Source organism: Bidens hawaiensis, unplaced genomic scaffold (assembly GCF_021521415.1).
Source record: "Bidens hawaiensis isolate Kalapana, Puna unplaced genomic scaffold, B.hawaiensis_p1.1 tig00057158_1, whole genome shotgun sequence".
In the NCBI taxonomy this organism is placed as follows: Eukaryota; Viridiplantae; Streptophyta; class Magnoliopsida; order Asterales; family Asteraceae; genus Bidens; species Bidens hawaiensis.
Window position 1 is genome coordinate 2,915 of NW_027500328.1, and position 27,394 is coordinate 30,308.

At 34.8% G+C, this 27,394-nt stretch overlaps 2 protein-coding genes across 2 annotated transcripts; both read left to right on the forward strand.

The window, feature by feature from the left end:
• The first annotated feature begins 10,483 nt into the window (after positions 1 to 10,483).
• On the forward strand, positions 10,484 to 17,791 carry LOC143601819 (E3 ubiquitin-protein ligase CHIP-like). The gene is made up of 9 exons (XM_077079122.1): positions 10,484 to 10,675; positions 12,713 to 12,817; positions 12,928 to 12,995; positions 13,484 to 13,547; positions 14,714 to 14,785; positions 14,899 to 15,032; positions 16,238 to 16,391; positions 16,469 to 16,579; positions 17,552 to 17,791. Exons 1-9 carry the CDS (start codon positions 10,484 to 10,486, stop codon positions 17,675 to 17,677), a joined length of 1,026 nt encoding a protein of 341 aa, XP_076935237.1. The 3' UTR covers positions 17,678 to 17,791.
• Positions 17,792 to 21,996: 4,205 nt separating this feature from the next.
• Positions 21,997 to 27,086, forward strand: LOC143601821 (E3 ubiquitin-protein ligase CHIP-like). Its single transcript, XM_077079125.1, has 8 exons — positions 21,997 to 22,098; positions 22,209 to 22,276; positions 22,765 to 22,828; positions 23,995 to 24,066; positions 24,180 to 24,313; positions 25,533 to 25,686; positions 25,764 to 25,874; positions 26,847 to 27,086. Exons 1-8 carry the CDS (start codon positions 21,997 to 21,999, stop codon positions 26,970 to 26,972), a joined length of 831 nt encoding a protein of 276 aa, XP_076935240.1. The 3' UTR covers positions 26,973 to 27,086.
• The last annotated feature ends 308 nt before the right edge of the window (positions 27,087 to 27,394 follow it).

Genomic DNA, 27,394 nt, shown 5'->3' on the forward strand with positions numbered 1-27,394 from the left:
TATCTCAAAGTTTTAGATTCTGTTTGTTTATATCGTTTGACGTGTATTGGACGACTCGCTTATTCGTTAGCTCGTTTAATCGCTTGTCTTTAATCTAAGATGAATTTAGTCATTCCCCTTTTTATCTACTATTTTCCAATGTTTTAGGGACATATGCGTACTTATCATATTTTTCTATCATATATATATACACAAACTCGCAAATATAATCATTGTGTGTATATCAATTAAATGCTAATTGTTACTTGGTTGATTGTTTACTTTATCGCCTTCCAAGAGGTCCAACTTATTCCCTTGTACAGGGTGCTCATTAGTATGATCATACAGCCGTCCTAGTAACCGGAGCCCGATTCTCTTAGCAACGATTCATTGGCACACTAGCAAGTCTTGGGTTAGTATATGGTTTGTTTTTTATTGATTACTACCACATATGTTTGTTTGCGTATTTAACATTTATCATTTATTTATCATATATATATTATTGTTGTGTCAAAATCTGGTGATCATCTCACTCAACATGTGTTGTTGACAAACTCTTTTATTTTCTACGGATATGCAGGTTGCTTTGTATTGAAGAAATTTGGACACTTAGAAAAGACCTTAGGATTTAAGAAAGAAAATCATTGCTTAAGATTGTTTGGATCATATTTATTTATTTGGAATATTTTGTTATATTTGGATATTGTGTGTATTCTTTGAATAAAATAATTAATTAGATATTTTCATTTATATTCATGATAGCATCTTCGAGCTGTGAGCAATCGGATCACACACCAGCATTTCCGCCTTAGGTTGGGGTGTGACAATAACGATCAGAGAGAATATTCCTCATTTATGTTACCTTGTATCGCCGTCACGAAACCCTGGACATTCCATGCAAACCCGATAAACTGTTCCATTGTTCATTAATGTTATATTTAATATATTGGAATCTTTTGTTTATAGCTTTGTGTCTGCTAATCAATCTTATACTCAATCCTAATCTCTGTTTATACCAATGTTGTAAAACTCCCGAGTAGGCGGCCGAGTACTCCCCGATTATTCTCCGCCTAGATCGAGTACTCCCCGCCTCGGCCGAGTACTCCTTAGGTATTTTCCGAGTAATCCCTGACTACTCCCGAGTACTCGCAACTCCCCAGTCAACCGCCTATGACCGCCTAACGACTTTTACAACCTTGGTTTATACTGATTCCGCTGGTATAATCAGAAGGTCTTCATTGTTTCAGATCTTGCGTGCTCTTGTCGAGTATCATTAGTTTTGCACTAGATCCGGTGCTGACAATTTCAAACTTGAATCAGCTCTCTATTTTCAATTTTGTTCACTCGAATAATTTTTTACACTAACATGATGACATAGAAGTTATGTTGGAATATGGATTACTACTTCACCGGCATTTAATGATTAGAATGTGATGGTGATTAGCTTAGAGACTATTCTTGATGAAGCATGCTTTTAAGTTCAGGTATAAACAATGCAAAATTTCAAACTATTTGCATTACTCACAAGCAATGCAAAATTTTCTTGCCATGCAAATGCACTCGAATTGCCAATTTGGAGGTAATTTTTATCTGCACTTTTTTCAGTCCAACATATCAATTATGTGTAAAATTTAAGTTATTTTTCATCTTTGCATGCTGATTTAGATGAGGATTTGAATTTTAACGGTTGTTCTATTTGGCCTAAATGGTGTTACAGGTTGTCGGGGAATAACTTTACGGATGTTCTTATGACTCTTCTTTTTTTCTCTTTGCATTTAGCCTAAATACTTGCTAGTTGCAAAAACAAAATTTCATTCTTTAATGTGTAAAAGGCAAAGCTGCAAACTTTATTTGGTAAAATAGGTTGCCAACAATACAACAAAAAGTGTGGACCTACATCTTATCATTAGGGAAGAGGCTAAAAATTCGAGATTAATGCTTGAGTGCTCATGCCACAAATTTACATGCTTTATGTGAATTGCAATATCCTAATAGAACTCAAATGTTTGGAATGCCATTTTTTTGAAGGAATGTTATCTTTGAGATTATACATAACTATCGGATCTTCTTTTCCAATTTAGAATGCTAGAAATTTTGGTTTGCAGAACTAGTTTTGGGTTGAATGAAGGTTATCTTTGACTATGTATGAAACCTTAATTGTTTTAATACACATCAAAGCTGTGTATTTAAATTGCTTAATGTCATATACTTTTTGCATAAAAATTGGAGCCACAGATAAATGCTTTTATCAATACTTTTTGCAAAACAAATTAGAGCCACAGATGAATGCTTTCATGGTTTATTAAGAGGAGATCATTTGTTTCAATAGTTATTAATAGATAAGAAGCTCACTTTTTCTACAGATGAATGCTTTCAAGTTTTTTTTTTTGTTAATATTGTTTTTATATATTTAATCTATTGTTCTGAAAGTATGAGGCTTGTAGTAAGCAAGCAATATGATAAATAAGTGTTATTTGGTGATTAAGAATATTTGTATTACAATCTTGAATCAATGGTATTAACGCTAAATGCCTTTAAAATGTGTCAAGAAAATATGGCAAACAAAAAGTGACATTAAATACCTAAATTTACAAGACACAAATGCTAAATGTCACTATAAATGTTGTCAAGAAAATATGACATACACAAAGTGTAATTAAACATCTAACTTTTAGCAACACAAATACTAAATGCCACTAAAAGTGTATTCCAAGAAATTATGTCATATGCAAAGTGCCATTAAAACCTAAATTTAGTGACACAAATGCTAAATGCCACAACAAGTGTGTGCCAAGTAAATGTGGCATACACAAAGTGTCATTAAAACCTAAAATAGTGGCACAAAAGCTAAATGCCATAAAAAATGTGTGCCACAAAATGGCATTTTATTTGTAGTGAGATCACCTCGATCACATGATATTTATGTTCTTGATATGGTAAAAAATGAAACTTCCTCATCATCAGGGGTCAGATTGAACATACCAGGCCGAAACACAAGCGATTGATTGGACATTTGGCTGATGAAAGGTATATTGCTTGACCTAAAGATCGTTGGATACATGATGATTCTGATTCTGACCGTGACGGTGGAGGAGATGGTGATGGTGATGGAAATGATGGTGGGAATGGTGGACCAGATGGTGGTTATGGTGGTGCAGTGGCACAGAAAAGAAAGGCAAAGGGCAAAGCAGTTGCTATTGCTGAGCCTAAGCCTAAACGACCTAGGAGGAGTTTTGGGGGCATTTATACAAGATCCTCAACTAGAACCATGGGTGGTGGCTTCTACTCCTGTTGTTACTTCTTCTACACCGGCTACTACTACTCCTAGTACACCGGGTGTTACACTTATTACTACTGCTTCAATAGATACTCACTTCGCGAAGATTCCTCGATCTATATTATCTCCTATTCCATCTACACGGCAAGCTCTGGCGACTACAAGTCCATCTATTCCTGCTAGTCCAATGCAGAGGCCAGATTACTCTTTCATGTCTTTTAACAGACCCCAAGGCCCGATGCAGTTGGTTCAATCGAATTTCTTAAACCTGCTGGTTCAAGATCAGATGTTTCGATTGCTGAATCTGATACACATTCAGGAGAACCAGATGGCTGCAGATCGACAATTCCAAGAATCAATGAGGGCCGATCAAAGACAAATGATGAGGGGTTTACACTATTTGTAGAAAGAGAATAAGTAGCTGAGAGCACTAGTTACTGCTCAGGGGGGGGGGAGAAAATTGAAAAACAAGACGAGATCATTCTCCAGCTGATTTGCAAGGAAGACATGCTGAAGAAACTTAAAGATGATGATCAAGACAAGGATCTTGAGGTGGGCGGTGTTGATCAACAACCAGGTGCCTTATCATCTGGTCATATACCTGCCGAGGGGGAGTCTTCGGGTAAAGAATTGGTGGTTTACCATGATTCTATAGAAGTGTAACCCGTTAACACATTGAAAGTCAGAATGTTGTTATTTGTTGACGAAAACGGGGTTGTACGGAGCATGGTGGACGCGGATGAAATCGAAGAAGGCGAGTTTATTGATCATTTATTGACTAAAGAACAAATCTCTTTTCTTCTCGATTTAAACAAGGAGGCAGTGGATGAGTAGGAGAATTAAGAGGATATAGAGGTTGAGGATACTGATGAAGTTCGTTTTTGTAACATCTCGGATTTTTCCTAATTGTTTAAACTGATTCGAGAATGTAATTCGGAACTTTCGAACTATTTAAAACTTTTATTAACTTGGTTTAACTTATGGTATAATTCCATGACTTTTAATTATGCCAAATAGTCTTTAGAAACTCTTAAAATCGCTTAAAATGCATTTTTGGAACTTCAGGGACTAAAACTGTCAAAAATTAAAAGCTGATGGAAACTCACCCTTCGTGCGGCGCGAAGTAAGGACCTTCAATCCTTCGCGCGGCGCGAAGCACGGTCTGTTCAGCCAAAATTGTGTTCGATTCTCGTTTAAATGCTAAATCTTTCCCTAAACGACCCTAAATCATGAAAATTGAGCTATAAGTTAACTAATCTGCTAGAGTTAATGGCCATTTTCGTCCCTATGGTTTGCTAATTTTGCAATTTCAGTCCAAAGTTTGAAAATTTTCAATTTAGTCATTATAGTTTTAAACATTAGCCAATTACGTCATCTCGTCTAACAGCATCCATCTATGTCGTTAGTTTAAGGGGTATTTTTGTCTTTCTCTTGTTTAGTTTTAGTTAATGGTCATTATCGTCCCTGTGGTTTGATACTTTTGCTATTTCAGTCCAAAGATTGAAAATTTTTCAATTTTATGTTTAATTTAATTCATTTTTTTTGCTACTTAATTCCATGATGGAATTCATTGGTAAAGTGGTCAAGGTAATTCTCTAAAACCGAACTGTACCGAAAAAATTAAAATTGTTTCTTTGATTAATGCATAATAGTTAGGGTTTAGAGTTAACATATCGTAGCAAACATCTGGGTCGAAATCAACATCAAGAGGTCCAATATCCCGCATTTCCATGTTTGCTCAAGAAATCGATGCACTAAATCACATGTGTGTTCTTCAAATCGTGGTATTATTCTTGAATACGTCGAATTCAACCCCACTTGTTGTCGATTTCAAGTATTTAAGAACAACACCACGATTTGAAGAACACACATACGATCTAGTGTATCGATTTCTTGAGCAAACATGGAAATGTGGGATATTCGACCTCCTAATGTTGATTTCGACCAAGATGTTTGCTACAATATGTTAATCTCTAAACCCTAACTATTATGCATTAACCAAATAAACGATTTTTGTTTTATCGGTATAGTACAGTTTCAGGTAATTACCTTGACCACGATGGGGGGGGGGGGGGGTTGATTTTTTTTGTCTATAACCCCTAAGAGCATAATCCAAGTCCAAAACCATCGAGCATCGACCAAAACATGTCTGCATTTACTCTGTCGACAACAATAATCACCCCCGTCGTATTTATTTTCTAGATATTTCCTAAACTCGCCATCCAAGGTGAAATCGATACACTAGATTGCATGTGTGTTCTTCAAATTGTGGAGTTGTTCTTGAATTCTTCAAATCGACAACAACTCTACGGTTGAATTCAACCAATTCAGGAACAATAACCACAATTTGAAGAACACATATGCGATTTAGTGCATCGATTTCTTGAGTAAAAATGGAAATGCTGGATATTCGACCTCTTGATGTTGATTTCGACCCAGTTGTTTGGTACGATATGTTAATCCCTAAATGGAAATGCTGGATATTCGACCTCTTGATGTTGATTTCGACCCAGTTGTTTGGTACGATATGTTAATCCCTAAACCCATGCATTAATCAAAGAAACAATTTTAGTTTTTTTGGTATAGTTCGAATTTAGGGAATTACCCTGACCACTTTACCAATGAATTCCATCATGGACTGAAATAGCAAAAGTAGCAAAAAAAAAAAAAAAAAAAACTGAATTTAATTAAACATAAAATTGACAAAATTCAAACTTTGGACTGAAATAGTAAAAGTATCAAACCACAGGGATGAAAATGACCATTAACTAAAAATAAGCAGGAGAAAGACAAAAATACCCCTTAGACATAGTTGGATGCCGTTAGACGGGAGGACGTAATTGGCTAATGTTTAAAACTATAAGGATTAAATTGACAAAATTTCAAACTTTGGACTGAAGTGGCGAAATTAGCAAACCACAGGCACGAAAATGGCCATTAACTCAATCTGCTATTATAAAGTGTCTAGGTTTAATCTCTGCAATCCCATCATTCTATTTAAGATTTCAAGGCTTGATTTTGTCATTAATATCTTATTCCATTACCTAAACAAGTCGATTTCTTATCCTACAAGTTGTACCTCTGATTATTTAAACAAACCACATCTCCAAACCCTAGAATGTTACAAAAGTATTGTCTCTCATCCGTTACTTTTCTTACACACTCGATTACACCTCCGTTGTTGCTATATATACTCAAGATACAAGTGTTCATGTTTGACTTTCAATCATTCTCAAGACTTTCGTTTCTCATCAATCTAAGCATTATCTGGGTAAGTTGTCTTTTGTAAAGTTTTTCATTATTACTCACTTGTCAATAAACCTCAATTAATTTATGAGATTGAGGGAAATTGAATGGTCAATTTGAATCCAACCCGTTTAAAGGCATATTGGTCAACAACTTTGACCAATCAATTTCTCACATTTCTGGTCGGAACTGACTTTCGATCCAGAAGACTTTGATTTTTGTTTTGAGATTTTAAGGCTACTTTCTAAAACCCGACTTCCGACTCGCTGCTCGGATTTTGGTCAGTACTAGCTCGCTTAAAACGTTAAATATGTCATAACCGGAGTTCTAGACATCCATTTGGATCGATTCCAGTGGCTATGTTCTCGGTTTTAATCATAGTTTATTATCTCTAAGTTTTAGGTCTGTTTGGTTTATCTCAGTCAGCAAGTTAAAGGACGGTTCGTTCGTTTAATTGTGTTTATATTCTATTTCTCATACACTCGCCTAAGCAATAAGGTGAGATATCATTCCCCTTTATTTTACTGTTTTCAAACGTTTTGGGGACATATGCATATTTATTTCATATATTTTATATCATATATATACACAAACTCGCAAACATAAATATTGTTTGTATTTTAATTAAATACTAATTGCTATTTGTTTAAGTGTTTATTTTATCATATTCGGAGAGGTCCATTGTAAGGCCCCGAACCCCGGGAACCCCACAGTTGGTATTCATTCAAAACACTCGTAAAAATATTTAAACTTAAAAACAATTCATTTCATTAAAATAACCATCTCAGAGTATATTTCAGCGGAAAACATAAATAATAAAATAAGTTCCCAAAATTCCGGGAATATTGCCCAAAATCAATTCAATTATATTTATAAAACTTTTTAAATCAAAATGTTCAAAAAATAAAATATTCCATCCACGTATGCCCTTCACCGTCCAAGTAGCTTCGTGCATGTCCAAGCGATAAGGCATCCTCTTCCTAACCTGAAACTCACACTAACATGCACATAAAGTCAGCTTGAGCTGAGTGAGTTTAAGTTTTGAATAAATAACATAAGTAAATAATAATCATGATAGTCATTCCAAAAGTTTTAAACTGTAAACGGGATACATCAGTTAAACCATCATCATTGATAAATAATCATTCTCATACATACATATATACATACATACATATATATATATATATATATATATATATATATATATATATATATATATAAACATCCTTATAAGTACATCCCTATATATATATAAATATATATATAACATCCAAGTAATAACATCAGGGTCGAGCAAACGTACAACCCAAACACGTAACATTAGGGTCGAGCAAACGTACAACCCAAACACGTAACATCTCATCGACGCATGCAAACACAAAGTAGGCATACGTAACATCAGTAGCTGAAATGACTACAACATCGCCAAATATAGGCCATACAATTATTTATATATATATATATATATACATACTATAACATCCCAAGGCCAACTATATACTAGCAAGCCTATATAAAATAGTTTAAACGTTTCATCGGGAAAAATCGTTTAAGTGTGCATGCTAGCCCAAAACTTAAAAGAGTGAAAAGGGGTATCATGAACTCACCTGACACAGGACACGGATTAACCACGAGCTAGAGAATCCCTAAGTAATCCCAAAACTCAAACACCTGCCGGTTTACATTCAGTCAATACTAATAACATCAAGATGACTCGTTTATCCTACGAGACGTTCTAACATGGTTCGAGTTACCTAAACCCTCGACCTCATCAAACTTAATCACAACAGCCCCCGGGGTCTCACATTCATCAAAACGAGCCTTAAGTACTCCCGGGAATAAAGAATTCCCAAATTACCCCCGGAAGCACTAGGTGATACCAATACGCGCGTTTAAGAGTCGTTTAGACCATTAGCATCCAACTCAGCCCCGTGTGGACCCATTATGATAAAATCACAGCCAACAAGTCCACGCAACGCCACACGAGTCAAATGGGTCAATAACCCGCAAGTACAACGGGCAAGTTATTCAATAAACGCAATTGCGCGTTGTACCGACCCGTTGGAGTAACCGACAACCAATTCAGCCCCATAACTTATAAAAATGAATTTTGAACAGCCCGTACATCAAACCGAGTGTCCCCAAGCTGAATTGGTCGTTAATCACTTCAACTCTCGCGTTAAACGCACCAAACTACAATTCTAGTCAACCGAACATAACAATCAAACTACAACTTGTTGACCGACCTAACGAACATGATTCTCAAATATGTTATACTAGACATACCTAGAAAGATTTTGGTGCAAAAACCTCAACCAAAGCAGTCCCGGAAATGCTCAATTGGACAGCCACCCGGTTAACCTAAAACAAGTCGTTTAACGATCAATACGCGTAATAAAGATCAATTAAGGTGTAAAAGACATGGGGAATCATAAAACCGACCTTGAATTGAAGTTTTTACGGTTCAAACTTGGCTGCACAGAAGATTTTCGCGAGGGGGGGGGGGTCTTGAGTTCCGATCGGCGCTAGTGGGATTTAGGGTTAGAGTTTTTTTTTTGTTTTATGATATAATAAAAGAAGTTACATCCAAGTCCCTCCAAATTGAAGTATAAGGCATTATGGAAGAAAAGTTAAGTGGTTTAACGTACCGAGATGACGTAAAGGCTTCCGAGAAACGTCGGTTAAATCCCGAGGATTATACATACTTTACAAGCTTTAACTCTTGGAACCGAAATTAACGGACGTTACATCCATCATAATATATCGCAGTAAGTATGATCATACGCCGTCTTAGTAGCCAAAGCCCGTTCGCATGGCAATGGTCAACCGACAATCAGATTTGTATGCTAGTCATAGTAGCCAATGCCCAATTCGCAAGGCAACGGTCAACTAACACATTATTTGCTTACGGTTTGATTGAATTATTACTCACATTATTTTTTTTACGCATATATTATTTATCAGTTATTACGTATTATTATTAGTGTCAAAACTGGTGATTATCTCACTCAACATGTGTTGTTGACAAATCTCTGTTTATTTTCTACATGCAGGTTATCAGCCGATTTGAACCTAAGGTGAAGAACGCATAGAAAAACCTTAGAAATAAACTAAAGAATATTTGCTCTATTATTTAGTTTGGAATTATTTATTTATTTTGAATTGTTATTGTTATAATTTGAAACTTGTGCACTTTATTTGAATTTCAAAATAAATAAATTAATTAGATATTGTCATATTTTATATTGTATGATAGTACCTTGTGAGCTGTGAACCACGGTTCACACCTGGCATTTCCGCCTTAGGTTGGGGTGTGATAGTTTTGATTAAAATGTTCCTTCAGGGTAGATTTTAATTATAATGACGCAGAGATGGAGGACGTGACAATTGAGGAATACTCAAATTTATATACTCAAGCTAACTCTGATGAAAGGATTCCGTGAATTAGCATATCAGATGAAGAAGTTCGTTGCGGCCAAGATAGTGAAAGGGGATATTATGTCGTGGATGTACAAACCAACGCTTAAAGTATGCATTGTGAAATGGGAGCACGGGTTACAATACTTCCAGCATATTACTGATGCGCTTACCATGCTGTGTTGGGACGTTCGTACATTGGCACGAAAACCGTTCATGAATCATTGAAATAATCAAATGGCGGATTGGTTTTATCGTCATTTCTTGCATGAGGTAAAGTATGGCTTCAAGTTTTTCAAACCGGAGGTGCCGAGACGGAAATATGTCGATGAAATTGATCAACGCACCAGTTGGAGGAAACTTGTGCTTAAAGTAAAACCATCGCGAACGTTAAAGAAAGTTACTGTAAAGACTTTTCCCCAAAGTATTTATAAGAAATTTAATCGGTGTTACTACAACAACAAGGCTGGCGAGGTGGTAATCGTATTGGATCGGGTCTAAAGACAGAGTTTATACGAGTCATTGTGCCCATGTGGCTAGTCAACCTGTCTGAGTCCGATAATGAAGTGTTATACAAGAATTGGATCAGATGGGCGAGCGTTAAAGACAATAAGCAGTCTATGCAATTCCAAAGAGTTATTCGAGTATGTTATGCTTTTGGGATTCATAATTGTGCTGACTGGAAGACTAGCAGATTTAAAGCCTGAAGAATTGAAGACACAAAGAGCTCGAGACGAGGGGGAGTTTGTTAACGTATTGTTTTGACATCTCGGTCTTTGTATTAACGTATTTGGGAATAGTGTAATGTATAGGGGGTATTTTGGTAAGTAATGTAAAGACTCATTCGTTAGTACTATAATAACGAATGAGTCCGCATGTTTTGTTCTCATTTGTTAAGGATGTTTAACGAATGAGTTAACGTATGTAAGCCATTCGTTATGGTTTGTATAATGAATGGTATAGTGAATGGAACACTCATTCGTTAGGCATGTCTAACGAATGATTCATCTCCTATATATACCATGTAACCTATTTCCTAATTAACGAAGTTATTCTAAAGTGAACATACTGTTACTCTGCTAAATTGTTCTCTTAACTCACACATAACGTAATCCTTCATTCAATTAGCGTAATTGTTCATTCTATAACTTAATTCATCATGCTGATTGTATTTATATCACAAAACTAAATCCGGCTCATGTTCAATCAACAAGCATGCTTCCCCCTGCCCATCCAAACACAAGAACGCCTGCTGGCCAGAGAATCAGCCTCCCTTCAGGTGGATTCGACAAGAAATTCACAGGAGCTTCTTTTTTTGCCGAGATCCCCGCTCGTTTTAACACATCACAAAAGACATCTCCGACCAAATCATGTCTACATTTAAACCTCGGAAGCTTCTTGAAATGAACGAAATGTTCACCAAAATTACCCAAACAAACTTTAAAGAAAACCGGGCATGGCTCATCAACTTGGAGCTGTGGGATCATTAAACGACATTTAAGAATGGCCTGGTACTCTACTACTGACATGTGCTGCCCTAACCCTTCGATGGGGATGACGGTCAAGAAATCTTGAGCATTGGGAGCCTGCAGGCATTTAACACCGCTCTCTAACGAGTGGATAAACTAAGCTCCTCTCCCAAACTTTGGACGATTTTACTGTAAAGGGCACTCGCCAAAGCATGTTTGGATTTAGGGGGCAGTGTCCTTATTAGTGAACCCGCCAAGATCAAGATCGGGAAGGGAACTATGTAAACAATTCAGTGCACACCCATAATCCGAATCTAACCCATCAACACCACAATCACGCAAAATGTGGTCCTAAGAATAAAATTCGTCCAAGGGCAGGTTCGAACTCAAGTCCAATAGATTCTTACATCAAAGCTTTACCACCACATGATGTAGTGCACATTTGTACTAGTGTATATTGCATATGTGCAATTGTGTTGTATTGCATATAATACAACACTATTGCATATATTTAATACACACTACCGCGTATATGCAAATACAACACTATTGCATATATGAGATACACAACTACTACATATGTGTAATGCAACACTAATGCACATAAGCGCTATATCGACTTTTTTATTTTTGCATATAATATAACACTATTGCATATATGTAACAAAAAAATAAAAAAAAGTCTATGTATTTTGCATATGTGCACCACATAAAGTTTTTTTTCTTTTGTTATTTTTTATTTTTATATTTTTTTTTCTAGTAAAAAATTACAACATATAACAACAATGAAACAAGAAAAATATTTTATGAAAACAATTAAAATAATTTTCTATTAGTTCTTTAATTCCATATCTTAGTAGGAGTTATCTATTGATTATTTCAACTTACAATCATTTTTTTTAAGATTTATTCAAAGGAAGTGGCAAATAATTTGTATTTTAAGCTTTTAAATTCGTTTTCAAACGTGTTTTATATCTAAAAAAATCTCGATGACTAAATCAAAATTTGATCTCCAACTTGTTTTGTTCTTAGATATTTATATTTAGTTAATTACGATTTACGATACTTAAATATTGAAGATTTAAAATTTAAAATAGTAAAAGGTTTCCACAAGCGCGTAGGGAGAATAAGTAACCACATGGAAACTACAGTTGTCTTTATCGTTGGCCGTACAATTGACAGCACAAACCAATCCTATTCGTCTGTCATATAACACACCATCCTTTCAGCTGTGACTTTATCCTGCAACCCTTAGGTTTACCAGCATCGTAAACCATCCATCCGATTTCAACTTTTTGGTTTGTTTTGTTTTGTTTTGTAGGCGATGGCGAAATTGGGAAGCGTTCAAGCAGAACAACTAAAGCAAGACGGGAATCTTTATTTCAAGAAGAACAGATTCAACGCTGCAATTGATGCTTACACCGAGGCATATTATTATGATTTATGTTGGCCGTTGAATTTGAAAACCTTTTTGTGTTTAATAGACTTTATTGTCGGTTACATTAAAATTAAGTTTTTGATTTTTTTCCCCTGCAGGCGATCACCTTGAGCAATGATGTCTCCGTTTATTATAGCAACCGGGCTGTTTGCTTTCGCAAGCTCAGGTTCCCTGTTTTGAATTTCAATACTTTAAATTTTCAACTCAATTTTGAAACTAGTTTGTGAAATTTAGGTTATGATTTCGAAATTGAGAGTCAAAATGCAGTTTTTACTCTTTGATATTGAATGATTATGAGGTAACTTGAAAATCAAATTGCACTTTATGTTAACAAAGCTTGACTTCAACAGTTTTAACAGTAAATTTGTTTAGCTTTTTTGTAACTCAAATTCTATGCAGTCAATATCGGTTAAATTGCTATATATACATAAATTCTGCATGATTTTAAAATTACTGATATCCCATCTCGATAACCTATATCTCAAATAACGATTTTTTACTGCATTAAATGCATAGGCCAAATTTTGAAACTCTTTTTGTGAAATTTGAAAATTTAGGTTATGAATTTTGAATTTGGGCTGCTGGGAGCGTAATTTTTGCGTTTTAATATTTGAAATATGCTGCTAAATTTTGGTAATGGTATTTTTGTTCTAGTGAGTGGACAAGAGTTGAGCAGGATAGTAAGAAGGCTGTTGAACTTGATCAATCATCTGTCAAGGTTTGTGGGTCATTGAATATCGTTTCGTGATTAAACTTATAAACATTTTACTTTGTATATGTATTCGAATCTGTGTTTGAAATTATATTATGCTTTGAGCTACAATTTCATTGATTTCTGTGTGCTTCCTTTTCGCTACTTTAAACGAACGCCAGTCGAGTGCCAATAGGTTTCTAGTTTGCGGGTACAATTTCTTTGTCTACTTTATCATCGTTAAAGTGTTAATGACAACAAAGTTTTTACTTGTTAGTGTCATGGATGGCAAACAATTCACAAAAGGAAAAAGAGTGAATGTAAGATTTGTGATAGATACTGGAAATTTAAAGTACGGAAACTAAGATAAGTAGCCACATTCGAGATAGGCTGGATCTCCGATTACAAGGATTAAAACCTTAATTTGATAACATAATCGACATCTTGAAATAAACAAAGACCATCTATTTAACCTAATGCTACCTTCGGTTACTAAACTGCCTCACTAAACTGTCTCCTACAAAGTAGTATCAATTTGATTTAGGCAGGAATTGAGAGCGGGAAATAAAAACATTTGACTGTAGGAATATTTCAGGTTTGACCCGAACAAGGTTCTTATCAATTTAGAATACGGATAACGTGTCAAATGAGGTGAATTATGAAGTACTTAAATCCAGTATGACAAGGCATTCACCTTGAAGATAAAATTAATAGTTGATTAGGGCTGCCTTTTGGTTTCTTTGAAGTCCCTTTAAAACAACTACAAGCTGTTATGAATGAAACCCGTTCTAAGAATCTACTTCAGTCTAGAAACTCAGTGGCTTACTCGGCTGGTTTTAGGCAGTTACGCTTTTTTTTTTCTTTTAAAGGTTTAGCGGTAAAGTACTCCTTTAGTTTGTGCAACATATTTTTTTAGACGTGATTTGCATTTGATTTGTTTAAAATCTGAACCCCCATTGCTAAATTTTCTTTGTAGCACCAAGATCTTTATATGAAAATCATGACCAAGTTTTATCTTTAGCCTTTGACTTGTTCATTTTTTTCCAACCTTGTACTTTGTTTTTCTTATAGCGTTATAAAAGTGAACACTAGCTCTTTCTTCCAAGATGAATATATGGTTAAAAAAATAACGTTTACTTAACATGGTTAAAAAATAATTTATTTATTTTTTATGTCTGGTTATGAAACCGCAGGGTCACTTTATGCTAGGGCTTGCATTATTACAGAGGGAAAAAAATGATCAGGGAATAAAAGAACTGGAAAGGGTATGAATTTTACTTGTGATATGTATATAATCCTTTATTTTTATATTGTTTTAAAAGCAACAACTGCTACCTTATATGTTCTTTTATATAACTTAAATTTGCATCATTTGTAGGCTTTGGATCTTGGCCGAGGAGCAAATCCTCAGAGTTATATGGTGGAGGAAATTTGGCAAGACCTAGCAAAAGCAAAATATTCTGAATGGGAGCGTAATTCCACCAAGCGATCATGGGATTTGCAAAACCCCAAGTAGGTACTTTTATGTTTGTTGGGCCCCAGTTGTGTAGGTTTGCGGAAAACGGGTCAAAGCATGTTTGGTCTGAAGCATTGCGTCTTTTATGTTTGAGGTGGCTTGTAGATTCTATGTTTTAACGGGTCAAACTTTTGTCTGTTGAATCTAGCCAAGTGTAATTCACTTGAGGATATATTTATACTTTTTAACCTTTATGGACTATTTATGTATTTGTAGACTTGGTCGCATCCTTGGTTTAAATACACAAATACTTCTTAAACGGTTAAAAGTTCAAAACCACTATCGTGTGCATTGCACATTACTGGATTTAACAGACAAATTTAACGTTCTTTAAAGGACATTATCTGCAAGTCATCCCTAACATAAAGAATTTAATTGTAATTTACCCTTCTTTTTTTACCAATTATCATTACAAAACTCTACTATTACTATAATAATTAAATATTTAAATAGTAATATATTACTATTAGTGACTAGATGCGTATCAAGTCAAAAGGGTATATTTGTCTTGTTCAGATTTTGTTTTATAAACACAGCTGGAATTATTATTACTGTCATTTGATATTGTAAATCTTGCATAATATAATTTATGAGATTCTACTCATTAGAGGTAGACTTTTTACTAGGCCTGTAAACTAACAAACAAATTATCAAAACTAAACTACTAAACAAATGGAGTTTTCTTGTTTGTGCTCGCTCATTAAGAAATTGAAAAAGTTAATGTTCGTTTGTTAATAGCATAAACATGAATCTCAGTCCGTTGGGCCAAAACAAAAAAAAACACGCCTAGGTTGCAACGGGTGATTTATTTTAGAGTACAGCGTGTCTAAAACATTTGCGAATATAAATGAATAATCTTAAACAAACATGAACTAATGAACTTACGAACATAAATGAACGTTAACGGACATTTGCGAACATAAACGAACGAGGGGACATGTGCGTTTGTTCAACTAAATGAACCAAGATATGTTCATGTTCGTTCTTAATTAAATTAATGAACTTCTGCCTAACGGTTCACTTAACGTTTGGTTCGGTTCGTTTATAGGCCTACTTTGTATGGCTTTCGACCAGTTAACCTTTCTGCTAATATGTTTTATTTTACAAATTTTGTTCAAAATTGGGATCTATATATATTTGTGTCACATGTTGAGATTATTTTTACTTATTCTCTTCATTGGCATGTCTGTTTATGGCTCAGAGAATGTTGTGCAACATCTCTTATAGAAAAACATTTCCGTGATGTTGCTGACGTGGAAGGTTTTACTGATGAAGTTATCGATTCTACTTCAGAACAGTTAGAAGCTTTGGATTCAGTTTTCAGCAAAGCTGCTGAATTTGACACACCAGCTGAGGTAATGCTATTTATTTTGGGGGTTTTTATTATTGAAAAATATAGTGTTTTTTAATCTTTAAATTTGTGTAATTTCAGATACCAGACTACTTATGCTGCAGAATCACTCTTGATATTTTCCGTGATCCTGTAATTGCCCCGAGTGGTTTCACGTATGAGAAGGCGGTTATTCTTGAACATCTTGAGCAGGTTTTAATTGTTATTTACGTTCTCTCTTTGTTATAGTTTTGCTTTCTGGTGCGACAATATTGACCTGTTTACTTGTGAGTTTTGGGTTTGTTTATCTTAGACGGCTAATTAATAAGCATGCCAATGAGTCTTAACACATACATAATAGGGCGTGCGTGGGTCGGTTTTGGGGTTTTACAGAACCATAAACTGAAATTTTGGTTTTTGAATTTTGAAATTTGTTTGCTTTTGGTTTATTCAAAATGGGTTTGCTTTTGGTTTTGGTTCCATCATTTGTGCTTTTAATTTTCGGCCGGAAAAAGAAACCCAGAATAAAGAATTTGAGTTATTATTTTTTGTTAATTAATGATTAGTTGGCTGTTACACATTTAGGTTTATAATTTTTGAACCTACACAAATTTAATAACAAATGTTTTTTGGGGTTTTGTCGGTATGGTTTGGTTTTGTTTTTCGAACTTCGGTACATGCAAAACGAAAGCGAACCAAAAATTTAGGTTTTTGTAAAACACAAACCAAACAGTCAGTTTTCTGGGTTACAAATTGGTTTTTGGGTTTACTGAACACTGTTAAGTTTTAGTTTTCACAATGGGTTTGGTTTCAGTTTTGGGTCTACTTTTCTTTTTAATTAATGGTCAATTGGTTACTAGACTTTGGGTCCAAAACTTTTTGCCTATACTATTTATAATTCATAAATTTAATAAAGGAAGTCGGTTTTTTATGCAAAACCGAAACCAAACCAGAAGTTAATTATGCCGGTTATTTTGGTACGGATCGAATTGTATTAATTTGGTACATGCAAAGCCGACAACCAAACGGTTAGTTTTAGGTTGTGTTTGGCTATTTTGGTTGTAGATTGGATTTATGGTTTATTTAGCCCCATACGAAAATTGACTATTTTATGAAAATTTTTATTTTAGGAGTTCGGTTGGTTGATCAACTCATACTTTGTGCTCACAAAAACTGTTATGGCAGGTGGGTAACTTTGATCCAATCACTCGACAACCTCTTTGCGCGTCTCAGTTAGTCTCAAACTTAGCGATAAGAGAAGCCGTGCAAGAATATTTAAAAACACATGGGTGGGCTTACAAGACGGACTAGAAGATGTTGCGGTAATTTTACTATATAGTTATCAAGTGTCTATATGGTGTTTGTTAGACGGTTTTTTACAATTCTAAAATTGTGAAACATTTGGTTGCATCATTGTACAGAAGTAGTGAACTTCTTTATAATGTATAATGCTTTCATTGGCTTTTTATGTTGCATTATTGGATCCGAATGTTCTGATTTGGGGTGAATATGCATTGTTTAGAGCTTTATAATCACTTTGTGGAAAGAACAATAAAATTTAAAACAAGAGTTTGCAGTAATAGTTTAAATTAGAAATGGGTTGTTCATATGTTTTGTGTTTTGAAGTGGCTGGCTTGTTTTAATCCTGACATGCTGCCCTTGTTGAGTATCACTAATCGATTTAGAGGAAGCCTTTTTATTGAAAATATTTGAAATCATCAAGCGGCTATCAAACAACCTATTAATCTTGATATTTTACTAGTGAAATGCTAATTTTGTTAACCGGAGAAATTTAAAATTAAAATTGTGAGATTTGCACATTATTTACTTCAATGGTGATGGTATGCTTATTCTATATCCATATAATTTTAGCAATTGTTTTGAGTAGACGTGCACTAATCGGGTTTTATTAAAACCTGGAACCGGGTAGGAACCGGTTTTTTAGGAACCAGGTACAAAATGGAACCGGTTCCTGTCAGGAACCGGGTAGGAACTGGACCCGACCCGGTAGGCAAATATCAGGAACCAGTGGAACCGGGTAGGGTAGGAACCGGGTCCGGTTTATACCTGAAAACCGGTTCCACCGGGTTTTCCTTATTTAAACCAATATTACCGTTGGAAACCGGTTCCAACGGTTATACTACTGGTTTTAGACCGTTGGAACCGGTTTTGAATGTTCAAACTCACCCACACTTACTATATATATACATACTAGGTTTAGAACTTGTTAACCAACTCCCCTAACTTGTTAAAACACTTCCATTACTTGTTAAACCACTTACCATTACCAATGGCAACCAACGACGAAGTAGTTATGGTTATCGACACCCCGAGATGCCCCGAGGTTTGGGTTCACCATGACCTGCGTGTCATGACCGACACACAGGAGATGGCGCACTGCAAATACTGCGGCAAGTTTTTGAAGGCGGGATCGAATTCCACCATTCGAAAGCATACCAATAAGTATTGCAAGGAAAAAAAGCATTTGGATGCCAAAAAAGGAGAAGCTGGAGAGTCGTCTGGCTCTACAAGTCAAGCCCCCGCCGCCGGTAACAAAGCTTGATGGTCGTAGATGACGGGATAAAAACAACGAACAATGTTTGTTATTTTTAGTTTTATGTTTAATAATGTTTGTACTTAATCGTTTTGCAATAATGTTCGTTGTGTAATGAAGCGTTTGCTAGTTGTTCTATAATTATATATATGTTTAAAAGTTAGTTTAAGTGTTTAAGACAAGTTTTGTATTTAACACAAACAAATAACACTTTAAAAAACTTGTTACATTAATTAATTGATTCGTGTTACATAATACATTTTACAAGAACAAATACAAAAAATACAAATTAAAATTAGTCGAGTTCTACGACTTTGTTTTCTTCACCCGAAGATTCTTCTTCCATGTCTTGAATTGGACGTTCAAGTGGTATTTCGTCTTCAAAGTTCGCCTTGTCTTGTATACGATCCACCACGTCCAAATGATCCTTTAGGCAAATGCACATCTCTAAGGACTCGGGAGTGAGTTTGGTTCTTCGCGTCGGTAATATCCTTCCACTAAGTGAAAAAACCGATTATGACGCAACCGTTGAAGCTTGGACGCTTAGCAAGTCACGAGCCATGGCGGAAAGCATAGGAAATTCGTTTTGCTTTCCTTTCCACCATGCGAAAATGTCAAGGTTGCGAACTTCCTCGACCGTTGCACCTTCTACATAGTTTGCTCCACTATATCCCCCAAGTTCACTAGTTGGTGTGTTACCCCTTTGCCACTTAGCCGCCGACTAACAAACCGCATTCATCATGTTTATAAGCTTGTCCTTACATGGCTTACTTGATGTTGCTTGCCTCACAAAAGTCGACTTTGAGCTTGGACCATAAATTTTGAAATAATAATCATAGATTTCTTGAAGGGATTTGTTGAAAGAATCCTTTGCTTCCGTCGACGACATCGGACCGATCTCGTGCGCACCCATGTTGTCATATATTTCCTCGATCAATGCCTCAACCCCGGCAACATTCAAGTAGGGGTTTAAAGCCTGAAGAATTGAAGACACAAAGAGCTCGAGACGAGGGGGAGTTTGTTAACGTATTGTTTTGGCATCTCAGTCTTTGTATTAACGTATTTGGGAATAGTGTAATGTATAGGGGGTATTTTGGTAAGTAATGTAAAGACTCATTCGTTAGTACTATAATAACGAATGAGTCCGCATGTTTTGTTCTCATTTGTTAAGGATGTTTAACGAATGAGTTAACGTATGTAAGCCATTCGTTATGGTTTGTATAATGAATGGTATAGTGAATGGAACACTCATTCGTTAGGCATGTCTAACGAATGATTCATCTCCTATATATACCATGTAACCTATTTCCTAATTAACGAAGTTATTCTAAAGTGAACATACTGTCACTCTGCTAAATTGTTCTCTTAACTCACACATAACGTAATCCTTCATTCAATTAGCGTAATTGTTCATTCGATAACTTAATTCATCATGCTGATTGTATTTATATCACAAAACTAAATCCGGCTCATGTTCAATCAACAAGCATGCTTCCCCCTGCCCATCCAAACACAAGAACGCCTGCTGGCCAGAGAATCAGCCTCCCTTCAGGTGGATTCGACAAGAAATTCACAGGAGCTTCTTTTTTTGCCGAGATCCCCGCTCGTTTTAACACATCACAAAAGACATCTCCGACCAAATCATGTCTACATTTAAACCTCGGAAGCTTCTTGAAATGAACGAAATGTTCACCAAAATTACCCAAACAAACTTTAAAGAAAACCGGGCATGGCTCATCAACTTGGAGCTGTGGGATCATTAAACGACATTTAAGAATGGCCTGGTACTCTACTACTGACATGTGCTGCCCTAACCCTTCGATGGGGATGATGGTCAAGAAATCTTGAGCATTGGGAGCCTGCAGGCATTTAACACCGCTCTCTAACGAGTGGATAAACTAAGCTCCTCTCCCAAACTTTGGACGATTTTACTGTAAAGGGCACTCGCCAAAGCATGTTTGGATTTAGGGGGCAGTGTCCTTATTAGTGAACCCGCCAAGATCAAGATCGGGAAGGGAACTATGTAAACAATTCAGTGCACACCCATAATCCGAATCTAACCCATCAACACCACAATCACGCAAAATGTGGTCCTAAAAATAAAATTCGTCCAAGGGCAGGTTCGAACTCAAGTCCAATAGATTCTTACATCAAAGCTTTACCACCACATGATGTAGTGCACATTTGTACTAGTGTTTATTGCATATGTGCAATTGTGTTGTATTGCATATAATACAACACTATTGCATATATTTAATACACACTACCGCGTATATGCAAATACAACACTATTGCATATATGAGATACACAACTACTACATATGTGTAATGCAACACTAATGCACATAAGCGCTATATCGACTTTTTTATTTTTGCATATAATATAACACTATTGCATATATGTAACAAAAAAATAAAAAAAAGTCTATGTATTTTGCATATGTGCACCACATCAAGTTTTTTTTCTTTTGTTATTTTTTATTTTTATAATTTTTTTTCTAGTAAAAAATTACAACATATAACAACAATGAAACAAGAAAAATATTTTAAAAATATTTTTTGAAAACAATTAAAATAATTTTCTATTAGTTCTTTAATTCCATATCTTAGTAGGAGTTATCTATTGATTATTTCAACTTCAATCATTTTTTTTAAGATTTATTCAAAGGAAGTGGCAAATAATTTGTATTTTAAGCTTTTAAATTCGTTTTCAAACGTGTTTTATATCTAAAAAAATCTCGATGACTAAATCAAAATTTGATCTCCAACTTGTTTTGTTCTTAGATATTTATATTTAGTTAATTACGATTTACGATACTTAAATATTGAAGATTTAAAATTTAAAATAGTAAAAGGTTTCCACAAGCGCGTAGGGAGAATAAGTAACCACATGGAAACTACAGTTGTCTTTATCGTTGGCCGTACAATTGACAGCACAAACCAATCCTATTCGTCTGTCATATAACACACCATCCTTTCAGCTGTGACTTTATCCTGCAACCCTTAGGTTTACCAGCATCGTAAACCATCCATCCGATTTCAACTTTTTGGTTTGTTTTGTTTTGTTTTGTAGGCGATGGCGAAATTGGGAAGCGTTCAAGCAGAACAACTAAAGCAAGACGGGAATCTTTATTTCAAGAAGAACAGATTCAACGCTGCAATTGATGCTTACACCGAGGCATATTATTATGATTTATGTTGGCCGTTGAATTTGAAAACCTTTTTGTGTTTAATAGACTTTATTGTCGGTTACATTAAAATTAAGTTTTTGATTTTTTTCCCCTGCAGGCGATCACCTTGAGCAATGATGTCTCCGTTTATTATAGCAACCGGGCTGTTTGCTTTCGCAAGCTCAGGTTCCCTGTTTTGAATTTCAATACTTTAAATTTTCAACTCAATTTTGAAACTAGTTTGTGAAATTTAGGTTATGATTTCGAAATTGAGAGTCAAAATGCAGTTTTTACTCTTTGATATTGAATGATTATGAGGTAACTTGAAAATCAAATTGCACTTTATGTTAACAAAGCTTGACTTCAACAGTTTTAACAGTAAATTTGTTTAGCTTTTTTGTAACTCAAATTCTATGCAGTCAATATCGGTTAAATTGCTATATATACATAAATTCTGCATGATTTTAAAATTACTGATATCCCATCTCGATAACCTATATCTCAAATAACGATTTTTTACTGCATTAAATGCATAGGCCAAATTTTGAAACTCTTTTTGTGAAATTTGAAAATTTAGGTTATGAATTTTGAATTTGGGCTGCTGGGAGCGTAATTTTTGCGTTTTAATATTTGAAATATGCTGCTAAATTTTGGTAATGGTATTTTTGTTCTAGTGAGTGGACAAGAGTTGAGCAGGATAGTAAGAAGGCTGTTGAACTTGATCAATCATCTGTCAAGGTTTGTGGGTCATTGAATATCGTTTCGTGATTAAACTTATAAACATTTTACTTTGTATATGCATTCGAATCTGTGTTTGAAATTATATTATGCTTTGAGCTACAATTTCATTGATTTCTGTGTGCTTCCTTTTCGCTACTTTAAACGAACGCCAGTCGAGTGCCAATAGGTTTCTAGTTTGCGGGTACAATTTCTTTGTCTACTTTATCATCGTTAAAGTGTTAATGACAACAAAGTTTTTACTTGTTAGTGTCATGGATGGCAAACAATTCACAAAAGGAAAAAGAGTGAATGTAAGATTTGTGATAGATACTGGAAATTTAAAGTACGGAAACTAAGATAAGTAGCCACATTCGAGATAGGCTGGATCTCCGATTACAAGGATTAAAACCTTAATTTGATAACATAATCGACATCTTGAAATAAACAAAGACCATCTATTTAACCTAATGCTACCTTCGGTTACTAAACTGCCTCACTAAACTGTCTCCTACAAAGTAGTATCAATTTGATTTAGGCAGGAATTGAGAGCGGGAAATAAAAACATTTGACTGTAGGAATATTTCAGGTTTGACCCGAACAAGGTTCTTATCAATTTAGAATACGGATAACGTGTCAAATGAGGTGAATTATGAAGTACTTAAATCCAGTATGACAAGGCATTCACCTTGAAGATAAAATTAATAGTTGATTAGGGCTGCCTTTTGGTTTCTTTGAAGTCCCTTTAAAACAACTACAAGCTGTTATGAATGAAACCCGTTCTAAGAATCTACTTCAGTCTAGAAACTCAGTGGCTTACTCGGCTGGTTTTAGGCAGTTACGCTTTTTTTTTTCTTTTAAAGGTTTAGCGGTAAAGTACTCCTTTAGTTTGTGCAACATATTTTTTTAGACGTGATTTGCATTTGATTTGTTTAAAATCTGAACCCCCATTGCTAAATTTTCTTTGTAGCACCAAGATCTTTATATGAAAATCATGACCAAGTTTTATCTTTAGCCTTTGACTTGTTCATTTTTTTCCAACCTTGTACTTTGTTTTTCTTATAGCGTTATAAAAGTGAACACTAGCTCTTTCTTCCAAGATGAATATATGGTTAAAAAAATAACGTTTACTTAACATGGTTAAAAAATAATTTATTTATTTTTTATGTCTGGTTATGAAACCGCAGGGTCACTTTATGCTAGGGCTTGCATTATTACAGAGGGAAAAAAATGATCAGGGAATAAAAGAATTGGAAAGGGTATGAATTTTACTTGTGATATGTATATAATCCTTTATTTTTATATTGTTTTAAAAGCAACAACTGCTACCTTATATGTTCTTTTATATAACTTAAATTTGCATCATTTGTAGGCTTTGGATCTTGGCCGAGGAGCAAATCCTCAGAGTTATATGGTGGAGGAAATTTGGCAAGAGCTAGCAAAAGCAAAATATTCTGAATGGGAGCGTAATTCCACCAAGCGATCATGGGATTTGCAAAACCTCAAGTAGGTACTTTTATGTTTGTTGGGCCCCAGTTGTGTAGGTTTGCGGAAAACGGGTCAAAGCATGTTTGGTCTGAAGCATTGCGTCTTTTATGTTTGAGGTGGCTTGTAGATTCTATGTTTTAACGGGTCAAACTTTTGTCTGTTGAATCTAGCCAAGTGTAATTCACTTGAGGATATATTTATACTTTTTAACCTTTATGGACTATTTATGTATTTGTAGACTTGGTCGCATCCTTGGTTTAAATACACAAATAGTTCTTAAACGGTTAAAAGTTCAAAACCACTATCGTGTGCATTGCACATTACTGGATTTAACAGACAAATTTAACGTTCTTTAAAGGACATTATCTGCAAGTCATCCCTAACATAAAGAATTTAATTGTAATTTACCCTTCTTTTTTTACTAATTATCATTACAAAACTGTACTATTACTATAATAATTAAATCTTTAAATAGTAATATATTACTATTAGTGACTAGATGCGTATCAAGTCAAAAGGGTATATTTGTCTTGTTCAGATTTTGTTTTATAAACACAGCTGGAATTATTATTACTGTCATTTGATATTGTAAATCTTGCATAATATAATTTATGAGATTCTACTCATTAGAGGTAGACTTTTTACTAGGCCTGTAAACTAACAAACAAATTATCAAAACTAAACTACTAAACAAATGGAGTTTTCTTGTTTGTGCTCGCTCATTAAGAAATTGAAAAAGTTAATGTTCGTTTGTTAATAGCATAAACATGAATCTCAGTCCGTTGGGCCAAAACAAAAAAAAAACACGCCTAGGTTGCAACGGGTGATTTATTTTAGTTTCATAAAACTGAGTACAGCGTGTCTAAAACATTTGCTAATATAAATGAATAATCTTAAACAAACATGAACTAATGAACTTACGAACATAAATGAACGTTAACGGACATTTGCGAACATAAACGAACGAGGGGACATGTGCGTTTGTTCAACTAAATGAACCAAGATATGTTCATGTTCGTTCTTAATTAAATAAATGAACTTCCGCCTAACGGTTCACTTAACGTTTGGTTCGGTTCGTTTATAGGCCTACTTTGTATGGCTTTCGACCAGTTAACCTTTCTGCTAATATGTTTTATTTTACAAATTTTGTTCAAAATTGGGATCTATATATATTTGTGTCACATGTTGAGATTATTTTTACTTATTCTCTTCATTTGCATGTCTGTTTATGGCTCAGAGAATGTTGTGCAACATCTCTTATAGAAAAACATTTCCGTGATGTTGCTGACGTGGAAGGTTTTACTGATGAAGTTATCGATTCTACTTCAGAACAGTTAGAAGCTTTGGATTCAGTTTTCAGCAAAGCTGCTGAATTTGACACACCAGCTGAGGTAATGCTATTTATTTTGGGGGTTTTTATTATTGAAAAATATAGTGTTTTTTAATCTTTAAATTTGTGTAATTTCAGATACCAGACTACTTATGCTGCAGAATCACTCTTGATATTTTCCGTGATCCTGTAATTGCCCCGAGTGGTTTCACGTATGAGAAGGCGGTTATTCTTGAACATCTTGAGCAGGTTTTAATTGTTATTTACGTTCTCTCTTTGTTATAGTTTTGCTTTCTGGTGCGACAATATTGACCTGTTTACTTGTGAGTTTTCGGTTTGTTTATCTTAGACGGCTAATTAATAAGCATGCCAATGAGTCTTAACACATACATAATAGGGCGTGCGTGGGTCGGTTTTGGGGTTTTACAGAACCATAAACTGAAATTTTGGTTTTTGAATTTTGAAATTTGTTTGCTTTTGGTTTATTCAAAATGGGTTTGCTTTTGGTTTTGGTTCCATCATTTGTGCTTTTAATTTTCGGCCGGAAAAAGAAACCCAGAATAAAGAATTTGAGTTATTATTTTTTGTTAATTAATGATTAGTTGGCTGTTACACATTTAGGTTTATAATTTTTGAACCTACACAAATTTAATAACAAATGTTTTTTGGGGTTTTGTCGGTATGGTTTGGTTTTGTTTTTCGAACTTCGGTACATGCAAAACGAAAGCGAACCAAAAATTTAGGTTTTTGTAAAACACAAACCAAACAGTCAGTTTTCTGGGTTACAAATTGGTTTTTGGGTTTACTGAACACTGTTAAGTTTTAGTTTTCACAATGGGTTTGGTTTCAGTTTTGGGTCTACTTTTCTTTTTAATTAATGGTCAATTGGTTACTAGACTTTGGGTCCAAAACTTTTTGCCTATACTATTTATAATTCATAAATTTAATAAAGGAAGTCGGTTTTTTATGCAAAACCGAAACCAAACCAGAAGTTAATTATGCCGATTATTTTGGTACGGATCGAATTGTATTAATTTGGTACATGCAAAGCCGACAACCAAACGGTTAGTTTTAGGTTGTGTTTGGCTATTTTGGTTGTAGATTGGATTTATGGTTTATTTAGCCCCATACGAAAATTGACTATTTTATGAAAATTTTTATTTTAGGAGTTCGGTTGGTTGATCAACTCATACTTTGTGCTCACAAAAACTGTTATGGCAGGTGGGTAACTTTGATCCAATCACTCGACAACCTCTTTGCGCGTCTCAGTTAGTCTCAAACTTAGCGATAAGAGAAGCCGTGCAAGAATATTTAAAAACACATGGGTGGGCTTACAAGACGGACTAGAAGATGTTGCGGTAATTTTACTATATAGTTATCAAGTGTCTATATGGTGTTTGTTAGACGGTTTTTTACAATTCTAAAATTGTGAAACATTTGGTTGCATCATTGTACAGAAGTAGTGAACTTCTTTATAATGTATAATGCTTTCATTGGCTTTTTATGTTGCATTATTGGATCCGAATGTTCTGATTTGGGGTGAATATGCATTGTTTAGAGCTTTATAATCACTTTGTGGAAAGAACAATAAAATTTAAAACAAGAGTTTGCAGTAATAGTTTAAATTAGAAATGGGTTGTTCATATGTTTTGTGTTTTGAAGTGGCTGGCTTGTTTTAATCCTGACATGCTGCCCTTGTTGAGTATCACTAATCGATTTAGAGGAAGCCTTTTTATTGAAAATATTTGAAATCATCAAGCGGCTATCAA